The sequence below is a fragment of the Triticum aestivum genome, chromosome 4D (genome assembly GCF_018294505.1).
Source record: "Triticum aestivum cultivar Chinese Spring chromosome 4D, IWGSC CS RefSeq v2.1, whole genome shotgun sequence".
NCBI classification, from domain to species: Eukaryota; Viridiplantae; Streptophyta; class Magnoliopsida; order Poales; family Poaceae; genus Triticum; species Triticum aestivum.
In genome coordinates this window covers 329288097-329297938 of record NC_057805.1, presented here as the reverse complement: position 1 = coordinate 329297938, position 9842 = coordinate 329288097, and the positions used below count along the sequence as shown (strand labels likewise).

The 9842-nt window shown below is 44.5% G+C and overlaps 2 protein-coding genes across 2 annotated transcripts; one reads left to right on the top strand and one right to left on the bottom strand.

Annotated features, from left to right (window-relative positions):
* Nucleotides 1–1367: 1367 nt before the first annotated feature.
* On the top strand, nt 1368–4860 carry LOC123097720 (probable LL-diaminopimelate aminotransferase, chloroplastic). Its single transcript, XM_044519538.1, has 10 exons — nt 1368–1586; nt 1666–1751; nt 1848–1915; nt 2013–2129; nt 2450–2512; nt 3167–3271; nt 3353–3403; nt 3598–3918; nt 4074–4280; nt 4361–4860. Exons 1-10 carry the CDS (start codon nt 1513–1515, stop codon nt 4652–4654), a joined length of 1386 nt encoding a protein of 461 aa, XP_044375473.1. The 5' UTR covers nt 1368–1512; the 3' UTR covers nt 4655–4860.
* Nucleotides 4861–6820: 1960 nt separating this feature from the next.
* On the bottom strand, nt 6821–8780 carry LOC123097721 (probable xyloglucan 6-xylosyltransferase 1). The gene has a single exon (XM_044519539.1). It carries the CDS (start codon nt 8361–8363, stop codon nt 7008–7010), a length of 1356 nt encoding a protein of 451 aa, XP_044375474.1. The 5' UTR covers nt 8364–8780; the 3' UTR covers nt 6821–7007.
* Nucleotides 8781–9842: the final 1062 nt, after the last annotated feature.

The window sequence follows — 9842 nt, the reverse complement described above, 5'->3', positions numbered from 1 at the left end:
TGAAGATCTTGTCGAGACGGATTTAATGGTGAAAACGGATTTTTAATTCGATTTTTAAATTAGGGATAAAACATTTTTAAGCCGGAAACCAAAAAGATTCCTGCTGATATCATCTGTTCACATGTGGCAAAATGAGTGGTAAAGGAGGCGTGTGGGCGATGTGCAAGATGCCACACGTGTGGGCGTTAGTTTTTTCCCTTTTTAATATAAACTTGATCAATGTTACAGAGTTTGATTTGAGAGAAAGTTGTTGTAATATCTTTACCTAATAATAAAGCAAATTGGGTTTCTTTCGTCCGTCATGGCATTTTTCAGAAAAGTCCCTCTATTTCAGATAATTCAACCCGCCGTCCGGATTTAAGTCACACCCGAACCGTTATTTTACATTTTACGAACACCCCCTTGATGTTTTAGGTAATTCATCCGCGGATCATATTTAAGTAAAACAAGTGCTTTTTAAAATCATCCATATCTTTTAAACCGTAACTTCGATTTGAACATGTTATATATGAAAATTGATTAAAAAAATATGTAGAATATGAATATGAGATTATTTTTACCTGTTAAGTATTTTTATATTTATTTTTGAATATATTTGAGTCAAACCAAATGATTTTCTAAATTATCTGTATCTTTTAAACCGTAACTTCGATTTTAACATATTATATATGAAATTTTATTAGAAAAATGTGTGGAATCTAAATATGATGTTAATTTTACCTGTTAAATATTTTTAAAATATTATTATGAAAGCAAACTTATAATTTATAGCGCAAGATCCTTTTTTTCCCATACTGGCGGCGATCCAGATTGCAAATAAACACCCCACTATAACCATATAGGGAAAAGAAAACATCGATAACTACACATGCATACCTCTGAAAAATGTCGCAGGGGAAAACAACAGATTTCTCATCGCGAGAGTGAGAGAAAGCGAGCGAGCGAGCGAGCGAGCGAGCGAGAGAGAGAGAGAGAGAGAGAGAGAGAGAGAGAGAAAGAGAGAGAGGGAGGGAGAGGGAGGAGAGAGGGGGAGAGAGACGCCTTAGGATTAACCATATTCAACACACATTTTTTTGTTGTTTTGTGTGAACACCGAGGCCATCGCCAGCGAGGGTGAGAAGGAGGATAAGCGGCAACACAAATATGATGCCTCGCAAAAATAAAGGAGATGGATCTATTGTGGTCTTGAGTGATGGTTGTTGAGTTAAGAGCGTGTGTTATGTTTTCTCTCCCGTTGCAACGCACGGGCTCTTTTGCTAGTTTTTGCAAAAAAAAAAGCTGTTGTAATATGCAGCTAACTGTCTTCTCGTTGCGGAAGTTTCACGGTAATACTAACACGGAGCAGCGAACCGGAGCAGGCCTTCAAAATATCTGGTGGACTCGACCGGCGCGGCCCGGCCCGGCCCGACCTATCTGAGTGCTGTCTTCACTCCCTCGTTGGGAGGGCTAAGCTGGTACTGATTTCCCCCTCCACCTATCTACCCGCCGCCGCCACGCCCGCCGCCGACGACGATGGCAACTACCGCCTCACCCTCCACCACGACCACCCCCCGGTCCTTCCTCTCGTCGCCTTCCTTCTCCCTCAGGTACCCAACTTCTTCCCCTCTCGGTACCGCACGGCGCGTTTCGGTAGCTCGACGAGTCACTCTCTTGACGTGTTTGCAGGGCATCGAAGTCGAGCCACCTCCGGACGACGAGAAGGCTGCCCGTTAATGTACGCTGCGCCAGTAGCTCTCCGGCCGCCGATACATGTACTGTTCCTTCTCTCCAACACTTAGCTGCCTTCAAATACATCCAAATTTCAACCTAGTAGTGGTGTACTGAAATATTATGCTTTCATGGTGAAGCTTACACGACGAAGGTCTCGCGGAATGCCAACATAGCCAAGCTCCAAGCAGGCTATTTGTTTCCGGAGGTACCATTGCGTTGTTGTTCTTTGATTTTGTTCTTGTTCATACTGTCGTATTAGGGATTTGGGTTTTGATAGTGATAATCTCTCAACTTCCATTCAGATTGCCAGAAGAAGGGCAGCTCATCTGCTAAAGCATCCTGACGCCAAAATTATAAGTCTGGGAATAGGTGACACTACTGAGCCCATTCCGGAGGTCATAACAAATGCCATGGCAGAGGTATCTCATCGTTCCTAAAAACAAGAAATTGCTAGCTGCATTACATTAGACCTTGTTTATCTCAGGAAGTAAAAAAGAAGACAAAATCTAATTTCTTTGGAACATGTTTGTAGATGTAATGCATGGTGTGTTTTTTCTTGGCAAAATGTTCATGCCCATGTTTATGTTTTTCCTTGGTAAAGGGTGGCTACTCAAATATTCGACACAGTACACATCTTTGCAGGGAGTAGACTAAGAAAGTTCATGTTTTCATTCTGTGTTGCATAATTCCTCTTTCGCAATCCAATATTGTTCTTTGACGGTTCTACATATAAACGCAGAGAGCACATGCTTTATCCACAGTGGATGGCTACAGTGGTTATGGAGCTGAACAAGGTGAAAAGGTAATATTGCTTCTCACTTCACTAATGGAAAAAATATGTTAATTATTTAGATTGTTTATGTGAACATAGTATCGTTAGATTGGTCTGGAAAAATATTTTCGTAACATCACAATTTTATAATATCTTGGTAACATATTCTTATGAAAGGTAGTGGTCGAAGCTTCATGTTGGAGGAGACTGTGCACATATGTCCATAAATAAAATGGCATCTGTTTCTGTTTTACTAATGCGCAACCTTTTTCTGTTAATCCATCAATAGACATCATTAGATGGCTAAGAAAGTGGGTGTAACTGTTTTCCGCATATGCTTGTAAAAGTGGTCTAGTCCGATCGCAGATTATTTGACTAGGAAAGATGGTATGCTAACCCATGACCAACATCTGATGACATCTGAAGCTGTGGCCATTTAGTTATGGCTTTTGAATTGTTAATTCCATGCTTTAGATTTTCTGTCTGGAGAGATCCATAATCTCTTCATGGGCTGATACTTGATTTTCTTTTACTGGCTTATCCAAATACTTGTGTGACTCTTGATTTTGTCTACAATGAGTTTAAAGTTTATCTTCTCAATTATATGTTTCGCTATTTTTTGACATACTCTGTCCTCAAATGTCGTTTTCATCATTAAAAATGGTGCATTAATTGTTTCTACAGAAACTAAGGGCAGCAATTGCTGCAACCTACTATGCGGATCTTGGTATTGACGAAACTGATATATTTGTCTCTGATGGTGCCAAATGTGACATTTCTCGCCTACAGGTTCAGAACGCCTCTTCTCCCCCCTTTGTCTACTGTTAATGTTACATTGTCGCTCATAACTTTTATGCTTCAAAATTTCAGGTTCTTTTTGGATCTAAAGTGAAGATTGCAGTTCAAGATCCATCATATCCCGTAATAAAATTCTGCAATTAATATTAAACTTCAGTTGTTTTTCCCTTATCTATTTGTGATTCCCAAACCTAATGATGTTTGTGGTGATATAATTGCTACTTTTCTTTGTTATCATCCTATTATTATGATAAATCATTACTTTTTTGTACTATTATATATGTTGCAAAATTAATATGATACATCCATTTCAACAGGCATATGTTGATTCAAGTGTTATCATGGGGCAAACTGACTTATATCAGCAGGATGTTCAGAAGTATGGAAATATTGAATACATGAGATGCAGTCCTGAAAATGGATTTTTCCCTGATCTTTCCAAGGTCCCACGGACAGATATCATATTCTTCTGTTCACCCAACAATCCTACTGGTGCTGCTGCATCTAGGGACCAGCTAACACAGTTGGTCAAATTCGCAAAGGACAATGGGTCCATAATAGTCTATGATTCTGCTTATGCCATGTACATATCAGATGACAGCCCAAAATCCATCTTTGAAATTCCTGGGGCGAAGGAGGTAGGCTCTATGTTTCTAGATTTAGCTTACCATTTTATGGAAATTTTAAGAATTTTACCAACATGTCCGGTCCAGTTTTCTGAGGACTACTAACAATTTGTTTCCATCAAATATGTCAAGCTGAACCTGTATCATTATGATTTGTTGATGTGTAGGTTGCCCTCGAGACAGCATCTTTCTCTAAATATGCTGGGTTCACTGGTGTCCGACTGGGTTGGACTGTGGTCCCTAAGGAGCTCCTTTTCTCCGATGGGCATCCAGTCGCTAAAGATTTCAACCGCATAGTCTGCACTTCCTTCAATGGCGCATCGACCATCTCTCAGGCCGGTGGTTTAGGCTGCCTCTCTCCAGAGGGTCTAAAGGTAGGGGTTCAGTGCTTTGAAATCTTTATTGTATGGCTTCTTTGTGCACTGCTGCTTCTCATCCCATGTCCACCATGCAGGCTATGCAAGACGTTGTCGGATTCTACAAGGAGAACACCAAAATCATTGTCGACACGTTTGAGTCGCTCGGATTCAACGTCTACGGTGCGAAGAATGCCCCCTATGTGTGGGTGCACTTCCCTGACCGCAATTCCTGGGATGTCTTTGCCGAGATCCTTGAGAAGGCAAACGTGGTCACTACTCCCGGCAGTGGATTTGGGCCCGGCGGTGAGGGCTTTGTGAGGGTCAGTGCATTTGGCCACAGAGAGAACATTATTGAAGCTGCGAGAAGACTGAAGCAGCTATACAAATGAGCGTTGGTTTAGCAGGTGGCCCCCTCTGTCGCTGGGGAGCCAGGCAATAAGAACCCAGCAGCATTTGGAGCACGAGGTTTGCTTCTCGGCTGCTGGGAAGTGTTAGAATAGAGACAGGGTGTTGTTTTTGCTCCATTCGTAACCATTTAATACTGGAAATTTGCTTGTTCAATTGCTGCGGAGTCTATCATGATGTATTTGTCTCACATCTGCTCGTTGACGGCCTTATGCTTTTTGCTACGATGGTGTGCACCTCCCCTTTCTCTCCTACTGCATATCTAAAGCACGTACTTACTTTCTACAGTCACTCATGTCACTTGCAAGTGAGGTCTACGGTAGACCAGGTGCATGCACCGACGTATGAAATTTTGAGTTTCGACCGATCCATTGCTTGCTCCAGTGTGCAAACTTACATTTTTTTTCCATGCGATAAAAAAGGATCTGTTCCACTATAAGGATAACACAATGACCAACATTCAACTATAGCATCCAGCAGTTAAAAAAAAATAACTCTAGCATTCAGTGTGCACAACAAAAACTAAAAAAAGGTTATAGCCGCCTCATGCACCGCTAACAGCAAAACAAAAACTAAAAAGGACCATCATAAGCTAAGGCCAAGGCTCATAAATTTCCAGCTGTCTCTTTTATAATTCTTCACCTAGTCTTCTTCCATGTCTGCTTCAGTGCTTCTTCTGTTGCATCACCTGTTTCTTCATCACCATCAGCTCCACCTAGTAGAGTTCTTACCAAATTGAGAGGTGCATCTTCATTTTCCCCAGTCCCATCAGCATGTTGTGCCAAAGCCTCCTGTAAAAGGCAACAAGCATAAGAACATATGAATTCAGCAAGGGATCTCACAAGCTTTTTATCGAAACAAGCTTGATTACGAATCTTCCATATAGCCAAGCATATAGCTGCAAGCCCAACAAACTGAATATTACGGCGACTACTACCAATAAATTTACCAATACAGTCAAAATAGTGGGAGAAAAAGCCAGGACTAGTTTGAGCACAAACAAATTTTGCAGCAGAGCACTGGAAGAACAGCTGATGGATACTCTCAGATTCAGAACAAAATTGACACACAGGGTTCCATGTCCATTTTCTTTTTACCACATTGTCCTAATAGGCTACATGCTGGAAAGAAATCAGCTTCGTTACTTTGGCATGTGATATGCAGTTACAATACTCTAGCATCTACCACAGTTGACTGCCTAGAGCATAGTGAAGAGAATTCATTGGGGCATGAGAACTAATAACTCGCAGCGTCGAGGGAAGCAAATCGTTGACTCAGACATCACGAATTTTGTAACTGAACTCGAAGTTAACTTGAGCTCCTGACCATGTGATGGCATAGGATTCTGAAACTGAACACCGACCAGATCCTTGGCAGCACCACATAACACATGGAGCCAAAAGTTATGGGGTCCTCTAAGTATGCAGAACTCTACTAGGAGATGCAGAACTCTACAACTACTAGGAGAAGATAACCGAATTACCCTATGAAAATGAACCAGACAAGTCTCAAGTGATTTGCTTCACTCAAGGACAAACCTGCTACGCTACGTCCAAAGCATAGTCAAAACTGACAATCCGCTCGGGCGAATTTGCAGGTAGACTAGAAACTGAAAAACGTAGCAGTTCATCCAGAAGAAGGTACATAACAGGGCATCTGCATTGGCAATAGCTGAACAAACCATAATCTCATGACGAGGGAATCATCACTGATTTATAGACCACCCAGCACTAACAAGTTCATATCAACTCTCAATTTGGTGAGAACTTCAAACTACACAAAAACTTATGTATTGCAGCCATATTAAGTGCTTCAAAACTAAACTGATGAAGCTGAAGCTAGGACACATCAGGCAGGTACAGTTTCGAGGATTTCCAGCAGCTCATATATGACAAAAAACAAGATATCCTCCTACCCAACTACCACCAATAGCAATGCAAATAGGGAAGCAAAATAATTGGCTCAGAGGGACGACCATATCCTACTGAAGAAGAACCAATAAGCACACCAACAATAACATTTAGGGAAGTGAAATGTACACTTGCGACAAACGAAAATGGTAACTGTTTTACCGATAACAAATAAATAGGAAATCCATAGAGCTATTTAGAAGTGACCAGTTAGCGATTTATAGAAGCGGAAGACATAGATTGTGCCATCAACAACATAACTTCATTCTCTAACATTTCACAGTACAACATAGATATCCGTCCCCTGATACCAAAACCAGATTTCCTTGTTACCCTGAGTCTACAAAAAGAAGAATTATAGGATTTTGATCCAAGAGAATCTAGAACGAACGAACAAAATAAACGTGGAAGTAGTGTACTATAGTTATCATGTAGTAGTCTTGAGGGCCTTGAACGCTGGGTGGAGCAACCCGTAATCATCCTTCATATCAAGAGGGTCACTGGTCTCATTCCTGATCCTCTTGATCCTCCTGCTCGCAAGAGACTTGTGCTCAAACCCATACATGTGCAACACCTGGTTATCCCCGAAATTGAAGGCACGGTCCATCTGCTTGAGGCACCGCTCAACAGGGTAATCCCCAAACTTGGAGCATGGCTTGCACCCGACAAAGTGAGTGACCAGTGGCCACCGATGATCGCCGAGCCCTGGCTGGTAATTCTCAAGCATCTCCTCGTACCTGTCCACCAAGATCCCCCAATAGCCATGGAGGTAGTAGCCATTCTCGAGATACACCTTGTTACCCCATTTCTCACGCTGGGTAGCGAGGATATACACCATGGCCGACTGATCATCGGCTTCAAAGACCGGCCGGTCCTTGAGGTACTTGGTGAGCACCTTTCCAGCCTCAATACGAACAGGGCCCTTCGGCCCCATGGGCGCCCAGGTGTCGAGGTAATCGAGCGACCATTGGCAGTTGCGCAGCAAGAAGCTGCCGGTGTTGAGACCAATCCAGTTCTTGTCGTCGTAGACCATCTCGTCCCAGCCGTGCAGGATGAAGTTGTAGGGGCCGTAGCGCTCCCACGGCAGCTCGAATGCCATGTCGGTGAACATGGCGTCGGAGTCCATCCACCAGAAGAACTCGACCTCCGGGTGCGCGAGGAGGAGCGCGCGGAGGAGCGGGAGCTTGGCCCAGAAGCCGGCGAGCTCGGCGTCGAGCAGCGCCATGTTGTAGAAGATCTCGAGGCCGTGGATGCGGCAGTAGTCGATTTTGTTCTTGATGGACTTGAGGAGGTAGTGGTCGCCGACGGGGTTCTCGCAGGGCTTGGGGGAGGACCCCGTGACGAGCATGACCCGCGGCTTGACGTCGTTGAGGAAGGGCGGGGTCTCCGGGTGGCGGCGGTTCCAGGCGGCCCGCTGCTCGTCCCAGTCGGAGATCTTGGGGCCGAGCGTGTAGGGCGGGTCCCGGAGCGACCTGGGCTGCGGCTCCGGCTCGTCGTCCCGGGCGGCGGCCTTCCCCGCGGCCTTGGTGGCTTGGGCCTGGGCGTCGGAGGCCTTGGAGCGGGCGTCGTGGTGCTCGGAGAGCGCGCGCTGCGGGTGGGAGATGAAGCGGTGGCGCAGCTCGGTGAGGTCCTGCTGCGGCGTGCCGAACTTGCCCGCCCCGACGGTGCCGCGGAGCACGAGGATGGTGAGCATGAGGCAGACGACGGTGAGCTTGGCGTTCCGGGTGAAGCGCTGGATCTCCCGCATCCGGCGCTCCCCCAGCACCCGCTCCGCCACCCACATTTTCTTCTCGGATCGAGCGCCGAGCCGAATCGAACGAAAACACAGAAATGCAGACGCCCCTAAGAGTCTAGATCGACGCCGCGGCCGAGCAATGCGGCGGCGGTGCGGGACGGGGACGGGGACGAGGCCGGGGAGGAAGAGGAGGAGGAGGAGGTTTAGAGGTGGGGAAGGGAAGGGGAATTAATAAGGATGGGGGCGAGTGGGATTGCGCGGGCGCGCACGTTGAGGGGGAGCGGATTGCGGTGGGTGTCTGGAGGTGGAGGAAATCTGGAGACGGGATCGAAATCGGGTCAATCCGCCGCGGATTCTCGCCTTGGGGAAGGAGGAAGAAGGCCAAGAGCAGAGAAGGAAGGAAGGAATGGCAGCGGGACGCGGAGATGCACCCGATGCTTCTACTCCTCCTTTTCCCTTCCCCCGTGTCGCCTCGCCCGGTAAGTAATACAAGTAATTTATTATTCCTTGGTATAATAAATTCCCGTTGGTTGGTTTGATTTGATGCTAGGTCAATGACGGATGGGTCCTGGCGGGACGTGGGGGAAGGAACGGTGCCCGTTGTTTCAGTGGGCTCGGATGGGTCAGGGGTTAATCGTTCGTACTCGTATGGGTGCGACCGGGTCTGGGTTGCTGTCTGGCTCTGCGGGTAACCGGGTTTGCCCGTTGCTGCTAGTAATGCATTTCTACTTCGATAAGTAGCTGCTCGTTACGGATAAAAGCGATGGAAATGTAGCTTTCCTAGCTAAAAATTCCATATCCACTGCAACGTTAGACTTGATGTTACAGGCCTGACGATGATAGTCACATGTCACCCTCCTAAATTTACAATCTTTTCATACGGTGAAAAATGAAAAGTCCGTTGGAGATTTAAAAAAAAATTAACCAAAACATGTATAACATGCTACTACCGTCCTGGTTTATTAGTCTTCTTCTTCAACCGTGTATTTCACTAACAAAATATAAGTTGTACTCCCTCCGTCCCAAAATTCTTGTCTTAAATTTGTCTAGATACAGATGTATCTAACACTAAAACGTAACTAGATACATCCGTATTTAGACAAATGTAAAACGAGAATTTTGGGACGGAGGGAGTATATCACAGAACTTATATTGTTGGATTCATATTCGAAAGAGGTTTCCAATGATACTATTTTTATGGTATTTAAACTAAAGGTCAAAATGTGACCTAAGATACAAGGGGAACTAATAAATCAGGACGGAGGTATAGTACCAGTGAATGATACAGATACCAAAGTTTATATTTTAGATAGGCTTATTTATTATTTTATATGATCCATAATAGCACCTTATTTATTAAGATATGATATTATAAATAATACTAGTATCATAATTTTACTCAATTAATACTATGTCATAATAGCAGGCCAATTTAGTATTGCATATGCTATGATACACTATTGTGAGAGGTCTTACTGCTTTCACAACTGGCAATGCTAACCTTTTTTTCCCGCGCTAAACTTAAAT

Bases quoted from the DNA above. Each gene is read 5' to 3' on its own strand.
- LOC123097720 (XM_044519538.1), top strand. From the start codon at position 1,513: ATGGCAACTACCGCCTCACCCTCCACCACGACCACCCCCCGGTCCTTC. The intron at 1,916-2,012 runs GTACCATTGCGT...ACTTCCATTCAG, and splicing joins CAGGCTATTTGTTTCCGGAG to ATTGCCAGAAGAAGGGCAGC. The intron at 4,281-4,360 runs GTAGGGGTTCAG...TCCACCATGCAG, and splicing joins TCTCTCCAGAGGGTCTAAAG to GCTATGCAAGACGTTGTCGG.
- LOC123097721 (XM_044519539.1), bottom strand. From the start codon at position 8,363: ATGTGGGTGGCGGAGCGGGTGCTGGGGGAGCGCCGGATGCGGGAGATC.